At 38.3% G+C, this 20,599-nt stretch overlaps 1 protein-coding gene across 4 annotated transcripts; it reads right to left on the reverse strand.

The window, feature by feature from the left end:
* Window positions 1-7,629: 7,629 nt before the first annotated feature.
* On the reverse strand, window positions 7,630-19,831 carry si:ch211-165g14.1 (uncharacterized). Of its 4 annotated transcripts, XR_010894663.1 has the most exons (7): window positions 19,657-19,831; window positions 15,057-17,008; window positions 11,838-11,931; window positions 11,066-11,115; window positions 10,837-10,911; window positions 9,315-9,334; window positions 7,630-8,540 (listed from the first exon to the last, which is right to left on the reverse strand). XR_010894663.1 is itself a non-coding variant. In XM_067382781.1 (6 exons), the coding sequence occupies exons 2-5, from the start codon at window positions 17,004-17,006 to the stop codon at window positions 10,867-10,869; spliced, it is 2,139 nt and encodes a 712-aa protein (XP_067238882.1). In that variant the 5' UTR covers window positions 17,007-17,008; window positions 19,657-19,831; the 3' UTR covers window positions 7,630-8,540; window positions 10,837-10,866. The 4 variants fall into 4 exon arrangements, 3 of the variants coding, with proteins under 3 accessions (XP_067238882.1, XP_067238881.1, XP_067238880.1); XM_067382781.1 differs by lacking the exon at window positions 9,315-9,334; XM_067382780.1 differs by having other exon boundaries at window positions 7,630-9,334.
* Window positions 19,832-20,599: the final 768 nt, after the last annotated feature.

A 20,599-nucleotide genomic window follows, 5' to 3' on the forward strand; every position in this document is an offset into this window, starting at 1 on the left:
AGCATGGCGTTAGTTTTCACTGTTATGCTGATGATACTCAGCTCTATATTTCTTCGAGCCCTGACGAAACTTACCAATTCAAAAAATTAACAGAATGCATAGCTGATATAAAAAATTGGATGACTAGTAATTTCCTACTACTAAATTCAGAAAAGAAAAAAATCTTTCATTTGAAGGCCATGTTACTAGCATCTGTAAAACCACATTCTACCATCCTAAAAATATATCTAAACTACGACATATGCTCTCAATGAAAAATGCAGAACAGTTAGTTCATGCGTTCATGACCTCGAGGCTAGATTATTGTAACGCTCTACTGGGTAGTTGCCCTGCATGCTTAATAAACAATTTACAGCTGGTCCAAAATGCAGCAGCTAGAGTTCTTACTAGAACCAGGAAGTATTATTAGCCCATTTCTGTCAACACTGCATTGGCTCCCTGTTAAAAATCATATAGATTTTAAAATCTTGTTAATTACTTACAAAGCACTAAATGGTTTAGCTCCCCAGTACCTGAGCGAGCTCTTAATGCATTATAGTCCTTCACGTTTATTGCAATCTCAGAATTCAGGCCAGCTGATAATACCTAGAATATCAAAATCAACTTGCTAAACTCTGGAACAATCTTCCTAGCATTGTTTGGGAAGCAGACACACTCTGTCAGTTTAAACCTAGACTAAAAACACATCTCTTTAACCTTGCATACACATAAACCATTATCTACTTCTATAATTCAAATCATGTAAATTGTTAGGCTGCATAGATTAGGTCAGCCAGAACCGGGAACACTTCCCATAACAGTGTGTGTACACAACCACACTATTGTGGTAAAAATCCATCCACTTCATTTGTTATAATCTACATAAATCTGAAACAGTGTCTCAAAATGAGCCATTCAGGAATGTACTACAGTGTGACGTCACATTGAAACTGACGGCGCCCACGACTGGTAACGAAATCTGGTTTGTTAGCTTAACTCCACTTCTGAGTGAGCTGTACACAGTCCGACATGTTTATCTCCTCGCCAGAGCATTTAACAGCAGCATTCAAGTAAGAAATGTATTCTTATTAAAGCTATTAAAGTTATTCAGTCAAGAGCAGTGAGTGATTTTCTGTTTTTCTTTTGTTCTTTGATTCATATTAACACTCTGAGGTCTGACGGTATCGCCGGCGATACCACCGTGGTTTTTTTCTTATCAGTGTGAAAGAGACTCAAAATACTCCGTCAATGTTGCACATACAATTAAGAGTTATACACCATTTTAATCTGTGGAATATTTTCTTTCATTTGTGTACACTCAGAGTAAAAACAGAATTTTGTGCTTTTTGTAAAATAAAGAAAACTAACATGATGCGTGATTTCTCCTCTCCCTCTGAACGAACTCCAATCTGATAGTTCTCAGAAAATGAACTGTAACTTAGTGAATACTAATGACAAAAAAATTACACTTATGTCTAAAAAAACGTTAAGATGTCAGGTTTTAAATCATGTAAGTCAAATCGAAAACAAACCTTCTTTGTTTATGTAATCTGTATGAAAAGAGAGCCATGTCAGAAATCCGTGATTCAGCTCATTATCTGCTAATGCGGCCACGCCCACGGAGCCAGCGCTATTCAGACGCTAATTCAGTCAATACATGCATTTATTATCTCAATCGTGTATTTATTGTCTTGAAAAGTGTTTATCTGGATGTAAAAGTCATGGTTAGCGATCTCTAGAAGACATGCAGTTACTTCCTGTTTACTTGTCTTCTACAGATGAAGTTTAGATGAGTTTTTGTTTCTTTAGCGCCCTCCTGCTGCTGTATGTATTGGAAACTCCATTCATGGAATAGCCTCTTCTTCTTTTAGATGAATTTGTGGACTAAAATGCACAGAGCGCCCTCCGACTTCAAGGATGAATTGAAAACACCAGCGCTCATAGTAATGACAGTGAATATTAAATAAAAATAACTCCTCTGTATAGAAAATTGACATAAGCATATGAGAATCCAATATTTCTCCAAATGTGCATGCTTTTAAACTAAAAGCCTATATTCAGACTCTTTGCATCACAGAAATACATTATATTTTAAAGTATAATATAAAACCATTACTTTATATTGTAATAATATTTTTCTGTATGTTTCATATATCATAATGAGCTTGAGACATCACAGAAGGTTTTTTTTCACAGCCTACCTGACTGAAATGCCTCATTAATATGCAAGTCATTTCAGCTCATTACTATCCAATTCTTTTGTCTTCTCAGGTGAGAATGGCCCATTTTCAGTGGTGATTCACGCCTCCTTGCATACTGTGTTTCTTGGCAAAAAGTGTCTTACAAAAACTAAATCAATATATTGTTAAATATGAAGGAGTAGGCAGCATAATTTTTACATAATTTTGAAGCAAAAACTCTAGTCTACAACCTCCAATACCCTAAAGTCTTATGAACACAGATTTATTATACTTTTTTTGGCCTTATTTCAGTGACTTAAGTTTTTTGTTTTTTCAACAACCACGCATAAACGTTATTCCTTCAAAAACACAAACATGTACATACATGTTCCTCACATATTATTGTAGCCTAGTTTGTGCTGAATACAGTGTAATGACACTTTTTCCATTAATATGTTTATGAACAACTGAAAAAAGCACAAATGTCAGGGCATGTCAAAAGTTCTCCAGGCCCCAAATCAGCCTCAGACTCCAGAGGGTTAACAGCATATCGTCGCTGCCTGATGAAACTCACGTATGTCCAAAACAGTTACTTTTCAGGAAGTCAAAAAAACACCATATTTCAAAAGCAGTTGAATGTAGCGTTGTCATACTTGGTACGGCATCTTTACATGTAACCATATTCTTGCCAGTGTAATGATATAATCCACATTTGACCAAAATTTAGTTTAAATGGAAATACGTGCATATTTTACAATAACGGTGATGGATACGCGTTCTTCCGATCAATAAGAATGGCCAAGTCACGTTTCATATTGACAGATGAATACGCTCAGTTTATTAAATAGCCTACGTCTTAGTTTATTAAATACACTTAGTTTATTTAATATTAATTATCAATTTATTAAATGTCTCTTGCAAACTATGAAGGGACAATGAATCAATACACTGACATGGTAATGCTAGACAGATACTTTGTTTGCACAGTCCTACCGTAATTTTGTCACTCCTAGACGTACGTCTGGCGTCAGGGGGGAAACGTTTACCTCGATAAAGGAAAGTCATTGTCTCACCAGGCTATGTTTATTTGGCAATGTAACCTCACAGTGTTATTCGGCTATCCAGTGCTGAGCTTCGATGAAACTTCACGAGACCGGCGAGATGCCATTTAGATATGTGAAGCATACTGTATACGGAAATGAACCTGGATATTCAATGCATCGAAAAATCTCAAAATCGGCAAAATGGACATACGTGGTTTTCATCGGACAGCAACGATATACAGCAGTAGGTGCTGTATATTATGCTGCTGTCATAAGCTGTACAGGCTCCGCCCTCTTCTGAATAGGGGGCGGGGAGCAGCAGCTCATTTGCATTTAAAGTCACATGCACAAAAACAGCTTGTTTTTGCTTCCACTCAAAAATGAGCATTTACAACATGGTATAATAAATAATCTGTGGGGTATTTTGAGCTGAAACTTCACAGTCACATTCTGGGGACACCTAAGACTTATATTACATCTTGTAAAAAGGGGCATAATATGTCCCCTTTAAAGGAACACTCCATTTTTTTTTGAAAATAGGCTCATTTTCCAACTCCCCTAGAGTTAAACAGTTGAGTTTTACCGTTTTTCGAATCCATTCAGCTGATCTCCGGGTCTGGCGGTACCACTTTTAGCATAGCTTAGCATAGTTCATTGAATCTGATTAGACTGTTAGCATCTCGCTCAAAAAACAAAACAAAACAAAGAGTTTTGATATTTTTCCTATTTAAAACTTGACTCTTCTGTAGTTACATCATGTACTAAGACCAACGGAAAATTAAAAGTTGCGATTTTCTAGGCTGATGTGGCTAGGAACTATACTCTCATTCCGGCATAAATGTAGCAGACCCGGAGATCGGCTGAATGGATTCGAAAACGGTAAAACTCAACTGTTTAACTCTAGGGGATTTGGAAAATCAGCCAATTTTCAAAAAAAGTGGAGTGTTCCTTTAAGCTTCCACAATGTTTTGACAGAAACAGGACTGTCCACATTCACTCATCTTCGACACCTATACTGTGTTCAAATTCTTGGCCTATTCAGTCATGGTGAGGTACTGAGGAAGTAGAATAGTACAAAGTAGCATGTTGATTCAGTTAATTCATAGACAATCACAGAACAAACTTCATTTGCAGGAGCCTGATAAAGTCTCACAAAAGCAGCAAGAGGTGCAGGCAGGTAGAGGCAGAGGTCTGAGCAACATCAGCACTGTTATTGGATCAGTGCTTTCACACACTGCTAAGAGACCAGCACACTATTTCCACCACAAACAAAGCGGATGTCAGCAGGGACCTTGGCAGCCCAGCAGAGCTAGTGATCTGATTGGGTAATGAGGGGGATGAGTCATAAGATTTGACTAGAGGGAAAATAAGGACAGATCAGGGAGTATTCAGACTGTGAATCTCTCACAAGCACTGAACTGTGTTTAACATGACTGTCAGTATTTGAATCTAAGAAATTATCCTAAGGCAAGCAATATAATTACTATATGTTATTCCTAAGGTTTAAGGATTTTAACAAATGTTGAACCCTATTAAAGTGTACCTTGTCCACCATCATTTGTGCTACTGACATAATACAGGGTAGATGTATTTTTGACAGGGATGAAAACACAGCTGTGAGGGTTAGCCTTTATAGTCTTTACAGTGGCATAAAGATGCTACTGTAGCTCACATGTAATTTTCAAAACACATTTAAAACAGTTTCATGGAGTTTTTGTCTACTGAAAATCTTTTGTAAAGCTGAACAATAGGTTTGTTAGACAACAGTTCAGGCACTATACCCTGACTACGGTATGTCACTTTTAAATTACGCCACATTCTCTGTCAGTTTGGGACTGTCAACCATATTTAGTTAAAGGTGTGAGTCTGGAACAAGTTGTGCTGGGAAAAGAGAAATGTGAAGCCTAAGCATTTTGATCGCCCCCTGGTGTCTGTCTGCTGTATAGGTCACAAAACCCAGCCTAATCGAATGAGACGAAATTTTTTTTTTTTTAAAAGAAGATTTCTGTCATTTTACGTAGTTCTTATCATGCTGACAGGTTGTAATGTCATGATTGACAACTGTGCTTGCAATTGTCTGTGGGAGCGAAAGTATGGCTGTGTATGAAATCACATACAGTAGGCGAAAAAGAGTATGTGGCAAAAGTAGTATGTCCGAATTCACATTACTCATAAAAGAGTAAGCAAAAAGGACTCAGATGACCTACTACTTCTGGCGAGATGCTGAAGTGTACATACGATGGGCACTTTACTATCCCATAAGGCCATGAGAGAGGATTTGTGAATGGCAGTGGCCCTGTGCCAAATGGCACACTTCTATGCACTTTCAGTCTTGTGGACCTGTCCACGAGAGGGTGTCCCATTTGTCACTTTTAGGTTTCAGAAGGGCGCTCGTGAGCGCCCCCTTTGCGGCCGATGCGCACTTTTGCTGAGCCCGCACTGATGCGAGCTCTGCGGCAGATATCTTCCCGACAGTCAAAGTGACATTACATCACGAAAGTGTGGACTCATAGGAAGACTGCGAGTGTATGGGTGCCATTTGGGACAGGGCCAGTGAAGCGACTTAAAAGTGCCCTAGAATCCTTTTTCACAAGATGTAATATAAGTCTAAGGTGTCCCCTGAATGTGTCTGAAGTTTCAGCTCAAAATACCCCATAGATTTTTTAGTATTCAGTGTTTTAACTGCCTATTTTGGGGCATCATTAAAAAAGCGCCAATTCTGTGCGTGTCCCCTTTAAATGCTTGCGCTCCCCGCCCCCGAGCTCGCAACTCTATAATTGCAAGTGTTCGTCATGCAGCATATCAGATCATGCAAGTATGGTATTTATTTGGATGTTTACATTTGATTCTGAATGAGTTTTACAGTCTGCTGCAGCTAACGGGCTAAAGCTAACATTACACACTGTTGGAGAGATTTATAAAGAATGAAGTTGTGTTTATGAATTATACAGACTGCAAGTGTTTAATAATGAAAATAAGGACATGGCTCTGTGAATACAGTAAGAAACAATGGTAACTTTAACCACATTTAACAGTACATTAGCAACATGCTAACGAAACATTTAGAAAGACAATTTACAAATATCACTAAAAATATCATGATATCATGGATCATGTCAGTTATTATCACTCCATCTGCCATTTTTCACTGTTGTTCTTGCTTGCTTACCTGCATAAAGTCTGTTGATTCAGCTGTGCACATCCAGATGTTAATACTGCCTTGTGTAATGCCTTGAACATGGGCTGGCATATGCAAAATTTGGGGGCGTACATATTAATGATCCCGACTGTTGCGTAACAGTCGGTGTTGAGATTCGCCTGTTCTTCAGAGGTCTTTTGCACAAATCAAATTTACATAAGGAGGAGGAAACAAGGTGTTTGAAACTCATTTCCATGTACAGAACTCTAATTATTTAACTATGCCGAGGTAAATTTAATTTTCAATTCTAGGTCACTTTTAAGCTGGTAGGTCACGTGATGGAGGATGTAGTACGTCCGAATTTCATCCATACTTTATAGCATACTTAAGTAAATTCAAATTTAAATGTAGTACCTGCTGAGACAGTATGCGGTTTCAGACTCGGCATGTGTCTAGAGCGGTCCACACTGGACGTTACAAAGCGATTGTTGCAAATCCATCTGTCCTTCGTATCAGAAGTAACGCAAGCATTTTCCATAAAAAAATAAAAAAGGTCAGTTTACTGTCTGGGATTTGTCATGTTGCGCCACATCCAGTGTAGACAGAATCACTGGTTATAATGGTTTCTGTTTGCTTTGGTTATGTCACTTGTCTGGTGTAGAGACGGCGTATGATTACAAATGATTCAATGCTGTTCCGCCATCCTCTCTGTAGTTGCTGTTGCTTAGTGATTTTTGCGTTCTTTGGCTATGCCAGTTAACAGTTCTTCCGGCCACTGTTGCCAGTCCACAACAGCTGCTAATGTGTGAATGCAATTGTAGGACAGACCACCGCATTCTGCTGCTGTCTGAACGGGGCCATTGTGACTTGGGCCGTAACACCTAGCAAAACCATGGTAACCACCCAGAACATCAAAGCAACTGGAAAGCAATGGAGTAAAAACCTCTTTTTATCTTTGTATCATCTTTTTAACCATTTTAGCAACTTCAAATGGAAACGCATACTCAGAAAAACCAACTGGCTATAGTGGCAACCACCCACACCCGTCCTTCCATCGTGCTGGAGAGTTTTGCAGAGGCAAGGACCACTCAATGTCAAGAGTGGTTTAGTCTGCAGTCGCCATTGTTCAATATAAGATTCATTTGCTAACAGAGGCAAGAAAGACAACCATTTTAAGAGTTTGTCTGCTTCTCAAGGTTGTTTAGCACCACCATCTGGACAAATGTGCATCAACACACCAAGTCCAATGCTGAACATGAAGAACAGTCACACACAATCACATGTTAGGAATGTAGAACATAAAAACATTTATTGAAACAGAACTCGAGACATCACAAGGCATCAGGTGAAATGGAAAATCCTACAGACGCCGTGACCCCTTGATTCCCAGGCCACAAATTTCAAATGAAAATTCAAATCGGATTCATATTTAAAGCACCCTGTATCTGTTACCAACATCAAATTATAATGTTCCTTTACTGCATTTATACAAGGTGCTAAAACACACTCTGTCTTTTTAAAGGAGGCTGTTCATTGGCAAATAAATATACACATATGCATTAAACATAAATAGAAATAAATATGTTCACATACTAGTGCATACGGTACCACTGGAGGAGACTAGTTCGTTCAGCATTTCAGTTTTATGTGATAAAGACATCACTGTTAAAGAATGGTCAGTTCGTGTTACATATTTAATGAACAATGAGATGCTGGAATTTGTATAAGAATGAAAAAAAAAGAAAAAGAAAAAAAAGCACTTCCGCTCAGTGCACTTGTACTGTATCTTAAAATTAAATGGAGCTCTCATTATCAACTTGCCGTAACATTGCAAAGGGCTTTACAAGATTCAGTCTGAAGCAGAGGGAGATATTTGGCCTTGAGTAAACTTCTTTGAAATGAAGATGTCACTCATGTTGTAAAATCTGCAGAGGATGAATTTATCGAGCGTTTAGAAAGCAGAGGAATGCTATGAAAATCATCCAGCATTGTCCAGGGTACCATTCAACTTAAGCGATAGGCAAAAAGGCAGCGGCCGTCTGCAAGCGCAGATACAGCACATCCAGTCCCGGACATTCAGCTGCCTGAGAGTACATGTAAACACTCAAACACGTGAAGTACAAAATCAAATGGAACAATCTGTAAACACTTCAGTGATCCACTTCGCAGCCAGATTACCGAATGTCTGTTGAAGTCTACCTGCGGAGGAAGAGCAAAGGAAAACAAATGATCATTACACCATAAAACACAACTTTCGGGGGTGTTTACACAACACCGTTTTCAACTAAAAACAGAAAACTTTTTATGGATTTTGGCCGTTCATTTATACAACAGCAGCGTTTTGGGGGCCTGAAAATTAAAAGTTTTGAAAAGTGCAAGTTTTTTTTAAACTATACTGTTATCTCTGTGTAAACTATAAAAAAGCAAATCTGTGAAAACAGTGACGTGCGTATTATGCGTATTATGTGTTTAGTCAACAGATAGAACGGGTTTCTTTACAAAGTGACATCGCCAACTACTGGCCTGGCATTAATAATACAGTGTTTTTAGTCTTTCTGCGGATCTGGGTCGTTTTGACAACGACGTAGTCTGTATGCAAAAAACACAAAGGAAAAGTACATTGTTGTGTATAACCTTAGATTAGTGATAACTCAAACAAGTTAATATTTCTTTAATGCAGAATAATGCATTATTCTGAGCATTATTATAAGAAGGGTTTGTCAGATGATATGCAGTGTTGGGGAAAGTTACTTTTAAAAGTAATGTGTTACAATATTGCTTTATTCCCTAAAAAGAAATTGTACAAAGTAATATTACATAATGTTTACATTACTTTTTCCTCACCTGAGCAGGGCTTTCTTGTTTGTTTTTTAAAAACAAAAATGAAAGACCCTTTAAAACCAAAAGTGAAATGAATAAGCCTCAAGCTGAAGACTTCATGCTTGTACAGTAGAGGGCGCAGCTCAAACAAACCTTTCAGTTGTGCTGCCATTCTAGACCACAGAAGAATAGGATGCAAGAGAAGAAAGTTTAACACTCTTACATCAGAAATAAAAACAAACAATGAAACACAAATGTGATGTTTATCTAAAGTCAGTTTTGCTTAGTATGGACAAAGACTATAGATATAGAAAGACAGTTCACTCCTATTAGTTCTGAATGGTAGAAACTGCAACACGCAATAAAGTACTGAAGTAAAAAGAGCCAATCGCTGATTGATAAAGTCACTGCATCACTGCAGCTGCCGTTAGAAGCTCGAGTTCCCATAGAAACCTGAGACTCGCACTTAGGACTGGACATGGACACTGGCTTGTCTAGCCTTAAAAATAAGCTTTTTTTAATGCTATTGGAGCATAAGAAACATTTATGGGACATTTCATGTCAGATTCTCTTGCTGATTTGAAATGTTATTTAATTGGGAGTTTGCCAAGCAGTTTATTAGATTTCAGGATTCCCCTATTCAAATGGCTAGGACTTGTATGCCCGAAATAGCTGCCTGGAGAAGCTGCAAATATGGCCGCCGTGAGAACAGACTTTCCTTGAAAGGGACTTTGGTATGGATGAATTTGATCACTGAAGGTCAGCAGCAAAGACACTGGTTAATAAATGTATGTGTGTTAACATATTTAAGTTTTCGTAATATTCTAAGTTTGCATTTCATAGTTTTTATTCATTTTGAGGAATACTGTGATGAGTAAACGCATGCTCACATTATTGTAGTCTAGAACTACAATAAGCATCATGTTCCCTCAACATGAGGACAGGAGATCTATCAGTGAATACACTGGAAAACAAAGTAACTTGCATTACTTTTTTGAAAAAGTAACTCAGATATTTTGTTGTAATTTTAAAAGTAATGTGGTTACTTTTGCTAGTTACTTAAAAAAAGTAATCTGATTACATAACTCGGGTTACTTGTAATGCATTACCAACAATGCTTATATGTATCCCAACCATGTTTCTGAAGGCACACCAAAACTACATTTTTTTTGTCCTAATTAAACACACCTGATTTACTCATAAGCTTATCAGCACATGCCTGGCAGCCCTTTTTTATTTAATTGTTTGTTTGTATATTATTCTCAATGCCAATTCTCATTATAATATAATTGCTGTATTACAAGTTGTACTAAAAATTCTACCACAATCTATAAATACGTTCAAAAATACAGTTAGCATCACAAATACAGTTTAGCATTACATTACATTATATATTGCATTACATTAATGAGAATTGGGGGAGAAAATGTGCTTGTCATGAAAATATCACAGAAGTTAGATATTGTTACTTAAGCGTGAAGGAATAGGATTACTGCTCTTGAAACTGATCAGAAAATCTTAATAATCCTAATAAGGCCTGCACAAAATTCTCTTGAAGCAAAATAACTTGCATTTTGAGTTGAAAATTGGCCTCTGGCAACATGATAAAAAAACAAAACAAAAAAAAAAACACTAATGCTTGATGAAGGCATAAGTAGTGAGAACAGTAAAATACCTTCCAAGACATTTCAACACCTCCCAAATGTCATCTGTTCTTCAGCCTGCTAACGCTCAATCTGGATGTTTTATTCTGAGAAGACAAAAACATGAGCGATTATTATTAGCACCGAAGATGATGCAAGAGGAAGACAATAAAGCTGAAAAATTCAATACTGCAGTCTATTATGCTGCAAACCCATGTCATATTCATAACTTAAACTCATCTAAAGCAATATCTGAGTCACCTTGTGCTTCGGGCATCTCATTGTGAAGTTCTCCTCATTGAGCGCACTGTCTGTGGAGACACAACACCACAGATAAACACCTCAACATAAAACACAAGCATCAGTGCAACAAAACAGAGATGAGTGAGAAGCTCAGAACAGCCGGAAAGGGGAAACAAACTGATGCCTTACAAAGAAGCTGGCTAATACAGATAAAATCTCAATACTTTCATTACTTTGAAATTACATAAAACAGTGGTTCCCAACCCTGTTTCTGCATGTCTCCTTAATCAAACACACCTGATTTAGCTAATTAGTACATTCTGTCTTTGATATCCCACAATCCTGTGCAATTCATTCTATGAAAGTTGAGCTAACAAATAAAGATGGCAACTGAAAGTTGTGGTTTGTGGTCAGTTTGTGTGTAAATGTACATTTTTGACCAATGTTTTCCACTTCTGATGTCATTTCTAGTGAGAAATTAGTATTGTAGTAATTAAATATTTCCGATTATTTTTTACCAAAGCTTGTGCTATATTGTTGTAGATTATTAAACAGTTACACTGCCTCAAAAGTCTGTCTGAAATTAGTTTCATGGGGTAATTAGGGTCCACAGTCAGCATACGGAGGTAAGGCGGCAAAGAGGAACGTCCATATAGGAGACATTTAAATTATGCAGTTCTAGAACAGGGTGGAGAACCACTGCCTTAAAACAACATTTTTTTTACATTACTTGGTTTCAGTCTATGGTGTGATGAGACTGTGGCAGTAAAGGCAAACTCATGAGCATTACCTGACTGCAGGGCACAGGGGAAGTGGTACTTATTGGGGCAATCTTTGAAGAAACATCCCAAAGTGGCACCAATCATGTGACAGTGCGAACACACCTGTAACAAACAAACACAGCAGCACCTTACAGCTTCTGAAGATTCAGAGACAGCATTATTTAAATTACTAGTATTGGTATAGACTTTTAATGTCATGTCAGAAACATCTTTATAACAAAAAAATGGAGTTGCAAAAATACAAGAGTTGCATAAATACAATAAAAACCAAACAAAACAGCAATTAATATTATACAAGATGTTTTACATCAACATGATAAAAATTCAAAATATCTCAATAAACTAGTCCTTGGGTGAGCTACATAAAAATGTTGTCTACTTGCTTTAAATGTGGAACAGTCCAATAAAATATGTTTAAAGGAAAGAGGGGTCTTGCAGGACATACATATAGTTGAGTGCTCACCTTTAAGCAGAAACGCACAAGTCAATCTTGTATGACCTATGCGGCCAGTGTTATTTTAAACAGCCAAAGTCAGACAGACAGATAGACAGATTATAGACAGACAAATAGATAGTATATAAAAGGTCATTGTACTATAAGAATATCCAGCATGTTTCAGAACTGAAAACTTCCTTTTTAGTCCAATAAAAGCTTTTATTGACACCAGATCCTGAAATGTGCCTATCTACAGTGCATCCGGAAAATATTCGCAGCCCTTCACTTTTTCAACATTTGGTTATGTTACAGCCTTATTCCAAAATGGATTAATTATTTTCCTCAAAATTCTACAAACAGTACCCTATAAATGACAAAGTGAAAGAAGTTTGTTTGAAATCTTTGCAAATTAAAAAAAAAAAAAATCACATGTACAAAAGTATTCATAGCCTTTGCCATGACACTCAAAATTGAGCTCAGGTGCATCCTGTTTCCACTGATCATCCTTGAGATGTTTCTACAACTTGATTGAATTTACCACAGGTGCACACCAGTTGAATGGACATGATTTGGAAAGGCACACACCTGTCTATATAAAAGGTCATAAACCAAGCCATGAAAACCAAGAAAATGTCTGTAGACCTCAGAGACAGGACTGTATCGAGGCACAGATCTGGGGAAGGGTACAGATTGAATACCAAGATTTTTGCAGCATTGAAGGTCGCAATGAGCACAGTGGCCTCCATCGTCCATAAATGGAAGAAGTTTAAAACCACCAGGACTCTTCCTAGAGCGGGTCGACCGGCCAAACTGAGCAAACAGGGGAGAACAGCCTTGTGCCTTGTCCAAATACCCACACTTGTGGTCTTGACCACTTGAGAGGGTGTGCACGCGACAGGAAGTAAGTGCGCAAGACTGTCCCATGTCTTAAAAATGCCGAAGTGCACACTTAATGCACACTAAACCCACACTATCTTGAATACTGTTTCAGAGCGCCATTCGAGGCTAAGCGTATCCCACCATGCATTATGTTCGGGAACTCACATGCCCCGAAATCGCGAGATGTCAAGGAAAACATGTATCTGTAAGTTAAATTAATTACATATAATTTGGTAGTAAAATATAAAGTGTTGCGCATTTTATTGATGCAAAGATGAGTGGGCTATGTGTATTTTGTACAACATTTGCAACTGCTTTTTTCACTTAAAGAAGCACCACAGTTTAAAAATAGTGACCACTGAACAGACATTTAGAAGTGTATTTTAAACTGCAGAGTATTGAAAATAATAATAATAAAAAAAGAAGCTATAAACACTATAAAAACTATAAGTGTGTCCCATCGGGCAATCAAAAGTTTTACACACACTTGCAGTCTTCACACCTACTTGAACACTTGAGCCAAATACAGGAAATACGTCATGTAAGTAGACAAGTGGCCAAGTGCAAAGACAGCAAATGTGGGTATTTGGACAAGGCTTTAGACAGAGAGGTGACCAAGAACAAGATGGTCACTCTGACAGAGCTCCAGCGTTTCTCTTTGGACAGAGGAGAACCTTCCAGAAGAACAACCATCTCTGCAGCACTCCACCAATCAGTCCTGTATGGTAGTGGCCAGACGGAAGCCACTCCTCGGTAAAAGGGAGACTAGTCAGGATTGAGGCAAAGATGAATGCAGTAATGTACAGAGACATCCTTGATGATAACCTGCTCCAGAGCGCTCTGGACCTCAGACTGGGGTGAGGGTTCATCTTCCAACAGGACAACGACCCTAAGCACACAGCCAAGAAAACAAAGGAGTGGCTACGGGACAACTCTGTGAATGTCCTTGAGTGGCAAAGCCAGAGCCCAGACTTGAACCTGACTGAACATCTCTGGACAGATCTGAAAATGGCTGTGCACCGACAGTCCCCAACAATCTGATGGAGCTTGAGAGGTCCTGCAAAGAAGAATGGGAGAAACTGCCCAAAAATAGGTGTGCCAGCTTGTAGCATCATACAAGACTTGAGGCTGTAATTGGTGCCAAAGGTGCTTCAACGAAGTATTGAGCAAAGGCTGTAAATACTTTATTTATTTAAAAAAAAATTTCAAAGATTTCAAACAAAGTTGTATGGTTAATTATTTTCAACAATGTTAATGTCTCAGTTGAGCTTTATTTGTATTTGTTATTTTAATGTGGGTTCTTTGGGAAATCAATCAGATTTCGGTGCTGGCTTTGCAAATAGACTTTTACGATATGGACTCGACAGTAACGCAACATGTAACTGTGTAAATTCTAATGCCTGATCTGATATTAATGATTCATGTACAGTCAGATGTTCTTTGTCTATGTGTCATTAAAATCAAACCAGTGACTAAACAGTCAACTTCACGTTGTTTCTCTAGGATGAAAATAACCTGTTATTTAAATGGTGATTAAATTATATTTAGAGAGCGATCAAAGAATGCTCCCTTAACAATTACTAGAGCTGTCAATCAAACAGAGCGAGTTTATCAGTGATTGGGTTCTGGTCTGGACTCTGGTCTGGATTGGGTTCTGGTGCTAAAACTCCCGTTTTATCAATGAATCTGAAGTCTAACAGTAGACACACCCCTTGCATTTAAATAAGGCTAAAATCATAAAATATAATAAAAATGCCTTTTATTTCTAAATATGATTTTTGATGTAAAAAGCATACTAGTATTATAAGTGCAACCCAGGAAACATTATAAAACAACATAGTTCATGACCCCTTTAATAATAAGAATAATACGATTTTTGGAGAGAAACATGAAAAAAAAAAAAAAAACTTACTGTTCCGTGTGCAAGCCGAATGGCTTCCTCCAATCCGTAGAGTTTCCCTTTAACCAAAAAGATGCCTGCGGTCCAAATGCTGCAGTCCTCATGTATCCAGTGCTCACTACAGACACCAGACTCCTCCACGTTCTCCGAGCAGTTCTCCTTCCTTTGCCGTTTGATGGACTGGGACGCACCATCCTCTAAACTGTAGACAGAGTCCAAATCGCTGCAGTCGGGGTCTTGCTTCTGTGCAGCAGGACTGCTGTCAGCCTTACAGACGGGCTGAACTCCGTTGGAGTAGTACGGTCCATGCAAGTCCCCGAGGCCTTCAGTATTGCCAGCCCTCCCACACAGGCAGCAGAAATGCCTGACCTGAAACCTGGCATCAGAGCCAACACGGCCCAGTTGCAAACAGGAGGTTTTCGGGATGACACCAGAGACTGCCTGCTGTGACCCTTTCCTTGTCGAATAATCGTCCTCTTCCCTAAAATTGACGATTGTGCAGGATGAGAACTCCATGTGAATGTAGGGTGCGAAGCCGTCCAGCCTGGCGTCTTTCTTCTCTTCTTTGTGGTTTGCATATTTGAGTTTGATCTCCGGCTCTTTAGGGGAAAACATGGATGAAGCTCCAGATGTCCGAGGTTTTCTGCGTCTTCTCTTAGCCATACTCGCTGCTGATTTGCCTCCTGGTGATGCCCTCACCTGCTTAGCTGGTTTCTTCGGTTTGGCTCTGGGTTTGGCTCTGGGTTTGGGTTTGGCTTTGGGCCTTGGTTTTGTTCGCTTCCTACTCTTTGAGGCCGGAGTCTTCCGCGAGCGGCTTGTCATTGAAGATGACGCCCCAATCTCCGGAGACGTCAAGACGCTCACGTTTTCTGCATCTGAGGTAGATGGGCAATTTTGGGGAAAAGCAGCATCCATGTCTTGATCACTGTCCTGCGGGGATATGGGTATCAAGACCGATTCCATCCACGAGAGCAGCGATTTGGATTCGGAGCCGGTCCTACCGTCACGGTCTTCAAAAATAGGTTTATCCATTGCGTAGACGTTCACATTTTTAGGAGAGCAGTCTATTTGATAATCACAGTCAACTTCTTGCTTTCCAGAGAAAGTTCTTCGTCTTCCATGGCTTGTGTCGTTAACAATAACACTTTCAGTTCGGGAGCGCCAGTTTGGAGGCGTCTTGCATCTGGAGTTGCTTACTGGCACCTCAATGATGTCACTGTCATCGTCACTGGAGATGTATTCAGCAGAGCATGGAGATGTTTTTTCAGCACCGGTACATTCGGACGCAAGAGTTTCAATGGCAGTCTGCTCAACCGCTGAGCTGGTGGAACGTAGTGTGTATGCGGCAGCGTTGGCGTCCTGAGGTAAACATGATGAGCCCTTAATTTGTGACATGCCTGACAGTGTGTCACTGAAGTATGTTTCACCACAACTGGTCAAAATGTCTTGTGGATGTGTCTCTAATACACTGTGTGCTATCCTACCTCCTAATGTGCTGTTTTCTAACATGCAGTCGGCTTTCTTACGGCATCTCTTGGCTTGCGTCAACGCTTCGTCCATCTCCACATGGTAATCGGCGTCATCCACAAACACTTGGTCTGTTGGTGGGCACTGAGACAGTATCTGAGCCACGGACGGCAATCCATTGATCAGGGGTAAGGGCATAGAGTAGGAGCCATGGGATGATGTCCCGCAAACCCTTGACCCATGATGCTTTGATCCTGGTTCTGGGTGATCAGGAGGATTCTGTTTGCTAGGCCGAGTGATGTACCTACCGGACCGAGACTCGGACATATTAGCGCTCTTGCTCCCTGAGGTAATGCCACACCAGCTGGGCTTCTTCACCAAATCCAAAGCCTCCATGGAGTTTAATGGGCCCTGCCTACAACCCACAGACAGATCCAGAGCTGAGGAACGAGACTCCTGAAGGTGCATGACATCCACCTGGTTGAGAGGGTCCATAACTGAAAGAAACCAAATGCAGGAGTCAAAAACATGGCTAATGTGGACTCTGCTGGTGTATTAGAATATGATCATGTAGAAAAAAAATATATCAATAAATCATAGTAAAATAGTAATAATATCAAATGTAGGAGTTAATAATCTGGCTATCATGGACTCTGATAAATTATTAGAATATTTTAATAAAGAAATAATAATAATTATTCAATAATCAAACTTGAGTGAGTAATTTGGCCAACATGCACTCTAGTGGCCTATTACAATATGTTAATAAATAACAAAATTATCATAGTGAAAATGATAAAAAATACACTACAATATAATATTGCCATTGCACGACAAACATTGAGAAACTTTATTTAAAAAGGATTTAATTAAGAATGTTATATCCACATTATTGTATAAAAATAAATACATTTAAAAAAACTGTTAATTGATTATCCATCACAGAAATCATTGTGCCCAGAAGGGTAAATTCAAAATAAAATTTCTTATCGAACTGAAATAACAGACCACAAAGTAATCTGAACCCTCTATGGGACTAATTACTGACTTTTGACCTTTTTTTGGGGGGGTGCCGTCATTATAACTGACTTTGTCCTATTAAATTATTTTAAATTAAATTATTAAATTGTCTGAATGGTCTATCTGAAAAGTGAAAAGGTCTTAAGTGTTTCAAAAAACATTAAAAAGTTTTATTAAAAGGTGTAATATGTAGTTTTTTTGTTCGCTAGAGGTCACTGGAGGCCTATTCTAAACAAAGGCGTAGCTTGATGATGCCAAGTTTGAGCGCGGAATCTTGGGACATGTGGTCTTCACCTCACAGCCAGTGCAAAAGAATCGAGATAGGACTCGGGCAGAAATCATGTTCATGGTTTCCGATTATTAACATTATTGCAGTATGAAGCAGAACAGGGTGAGTGATGTTGGAGCTGAACGAGGCCGCTGGAGCGATTGCTAATGAGAGACGAACGTGACACGCCTCGAGAGCAGTGGAACTTTTATTATGCCACAGTCGCCGGCGCCGCTTCCGCTATTCCAGTCATGAGTATGAGATAACACAGCTCTGTTTATCATATTAGATACATTTGAGTGTTAAAAATTATGTTCTACTGTGTGTGCGTTCGTTCGTTCGTTTGGTGGCTGCTGTGAGACACTTGTTTGAGACACACTGCAGTAAGATAGATCGATTTTAGAATATCATATTAAATGCTGGATGGCTTGTGTTGATAAATGGCATGCAATTCATTTTAAAACGTATTGTATGATGGAGAAAATGCTGTATTACTGTTACTAAAAATAAAGCTGCATTTGATTATATTATGTTAGCTATTTGACAAAATAGTGTTTTTCCTCTGAGGCATGGTAAAGCATGGTACTCGCAAAAAATCAAGAAAATTAGATTTAAACAATAAGACTAAACATGTTGAGCTATATAACAACAATTAGTTTTCTGTCTATAAATATATCAAAACAGCTCCCTTGTCTATTAAAAAAACATATAAATATTAAAGTGTTTTTGGTGTTTCCATGGTTTTTACAAAATAAAACCGGAAACCGAGGGTAACGCGGGTATGACGCAACTGACAGGCGACTCCTCACACGTCCCGGAGCCTTGGTTAAAATTGCAATTTTCTCACAATTTACAAATAGTTGGAAACATTTGGGATATTGCAAGTAATCAAGTGAACAAAATATATATCACTGGCCTAGTGGTTTTTGGATATTTTACTGCAAAATTCTTGCACCTTTAGCATTCTATTTCATCTTCATAATTTGGAACTTGTACATGAAAATGTATAAATAAAAAAAAAAAAAAAAAAAAAGATGCCACAAATTCGAATTTAGAAAACATTCCTGTCTGGAAAGTACACATTTTCCACACGTAACTTCCAAATCTTGATCTGTTTAGTCATTTTTTGGACATCTGTTGTCAGTGTAGTGAGGTCGATAGGCAGTGGGATTTATTTATGCATTTTTTTTTGGTCTGAGTTATTGATTTTACAAAATGTGCATTGAAATGACTATATGAGACTGCATTAAAATTTTTTTTTTTTTAAATGGAATTTATATGCATTTTCTAGTGTAAGATGAACTTACAATGGAGAGTTGACAGCATGTGACCTTCACTTCCTTGTTGCCAAAAATGTCATGCACATGGCAAATAGATTTTAAGATTGTCTGAAGGGGATGTCTTATGATTTTACGAAAAAATATATAGACTATATTATTATTTATTTAGTTGAACATTATTATTGTATTTTACATGCAATTTTCTTAGCGTCATTTATAAACGACGATTCCCCATAGAGAGTTAAAATAAAGTGCTCCTTAACCAAAAACAAAAATGTCAATCTTTTCTAATGATGCTCCCAAAGTTCACCTTAAAATCAGGCAGCATCATCATCATCATCATCCCAGAGACTGACACAGCAACATCATAAACCCTGAGCGGAGGAGCAGAGCAGTTCTACACGCACACAAACATCAATATGAGGCACGATAATGTTGTTTCTATTGATCTAAGGAGTTGCATTACGTCATGTTTTGATCGATCTATTGACTGATATTGATGAACTCAAGCAGGCTGACTCACTAACACTGAAGCTAACGCTAACCAGGTGTCAGAGCAACATTACCAGACACTTACCACAGAATGAAAGTGTTCCTTTACTACCCAGAGTTACTGAACATGTTATCAAAGGCACGGGGATTTAAAAAAATTAACTTGGTCTGAAAACACACATGGACTAATCATATAAAAGAGTAAAACTACTGACGAAAGCAGGACAAGGCAGTTCTTCTATTTAACTGAGTGAATCCGGCTAAACATGGCGACCGGAATACGAAACACAATAGAGCTGCTTTCAAAATAAAAGCGACATGTTCAGTACCAAAGTCAACTGATCATGTCTTGACAGAGCAGGCCAAATGAAACATGGCTAAGAAAATATAGCTGCGAATAATATGTACACATTTATATAACTAAAAGGAAAATTAGCCTAGGCTAGTCTTATTAGTTAAATAAAAATAATGTGATAATATTAATGGTGAAATATGACTTTCACAGTCCGTGAGATCACCCTTTATTCCCACATTGTATATTATAATATTCCCACATTGTAAGATATGTTTGATATGACTCAGTGAGGCCTGTATTGAAAGCAAGGTAATTAACACTTTCAGATGTCCAGAAAGGCACTAAAAACATATTTTAAGTTTATGTGAGTACAACGGTTCAACTTTAATGTTTTGAAGCAACGAGAATGCTTTTTGTGCACCAAAAAAACAAAATAGCGACTTTATTCAACAATATCTAGTGATGGGCGATTTCAGAACACTGCTTCATGAAGCTTCAAAGCTTTACAAATCTTTTGTTTTGAATCAGTGATTCAGATCTTGTATCAAACTGCCAAAGTCACATGAACTATTGAAATTTTGAAACACTTATGACATAACGAAGCCTCGTTTACTGAAATCAATTTTGGTGCTCTGAACCACTGATTCGAAACAAAAGATTGGTAAAGCTTCAAAGCTTCCTTAAGCAGTGTTTTGAAATCACCCATCACTAGATATTGTTGAATAAAGTCGAT

The sequence above is a fragment of the Chanodichthys erythropterus genome, chromosome 3 (genome assembly GCF_024489055.1).
Source record: "Chanodichthys erythropterus isolate Z2021 chromosome 3, ASM2448905v1, whole genome shotgun sequence".
NCBI classification, from domain to species: domain Eukaryota; kingdom Metazoa; phylum Chordata; class Actinopteri; order Cypriniformes; family Xenocyprididae; genus Chanodichthys; species Chanodichthys erythropterus.

What these genes read in the sequence shown, in the direction of transcription:
- si:ch211-165g14.1 (XM_067382781.1), bottom strand. Translation starts at nt 17,006, where the DNA reads ATGGACCCTCTCAACCAGGTGGATGTCATGCACCTTCAGGAGTCTCGT. An exon ending in CCCCTGTGCCCTGCAGTCAG is followed by an intron (nt 11,116 to 11,837) that starts GTAATGCTCATG and finishes GTGTCTCCACAG; the next exon opens with ACAGTGCGCTCAATGAGGAG. An exon ending in TGAGATGCCCGAAGCACAAG is followed by an intron (nt 10,912 to 11,065) that starts GTGACTCAGATA and finishes TTGTCTTCTCAG; the next exon opens with AATAAAACATCCAGATTGAG.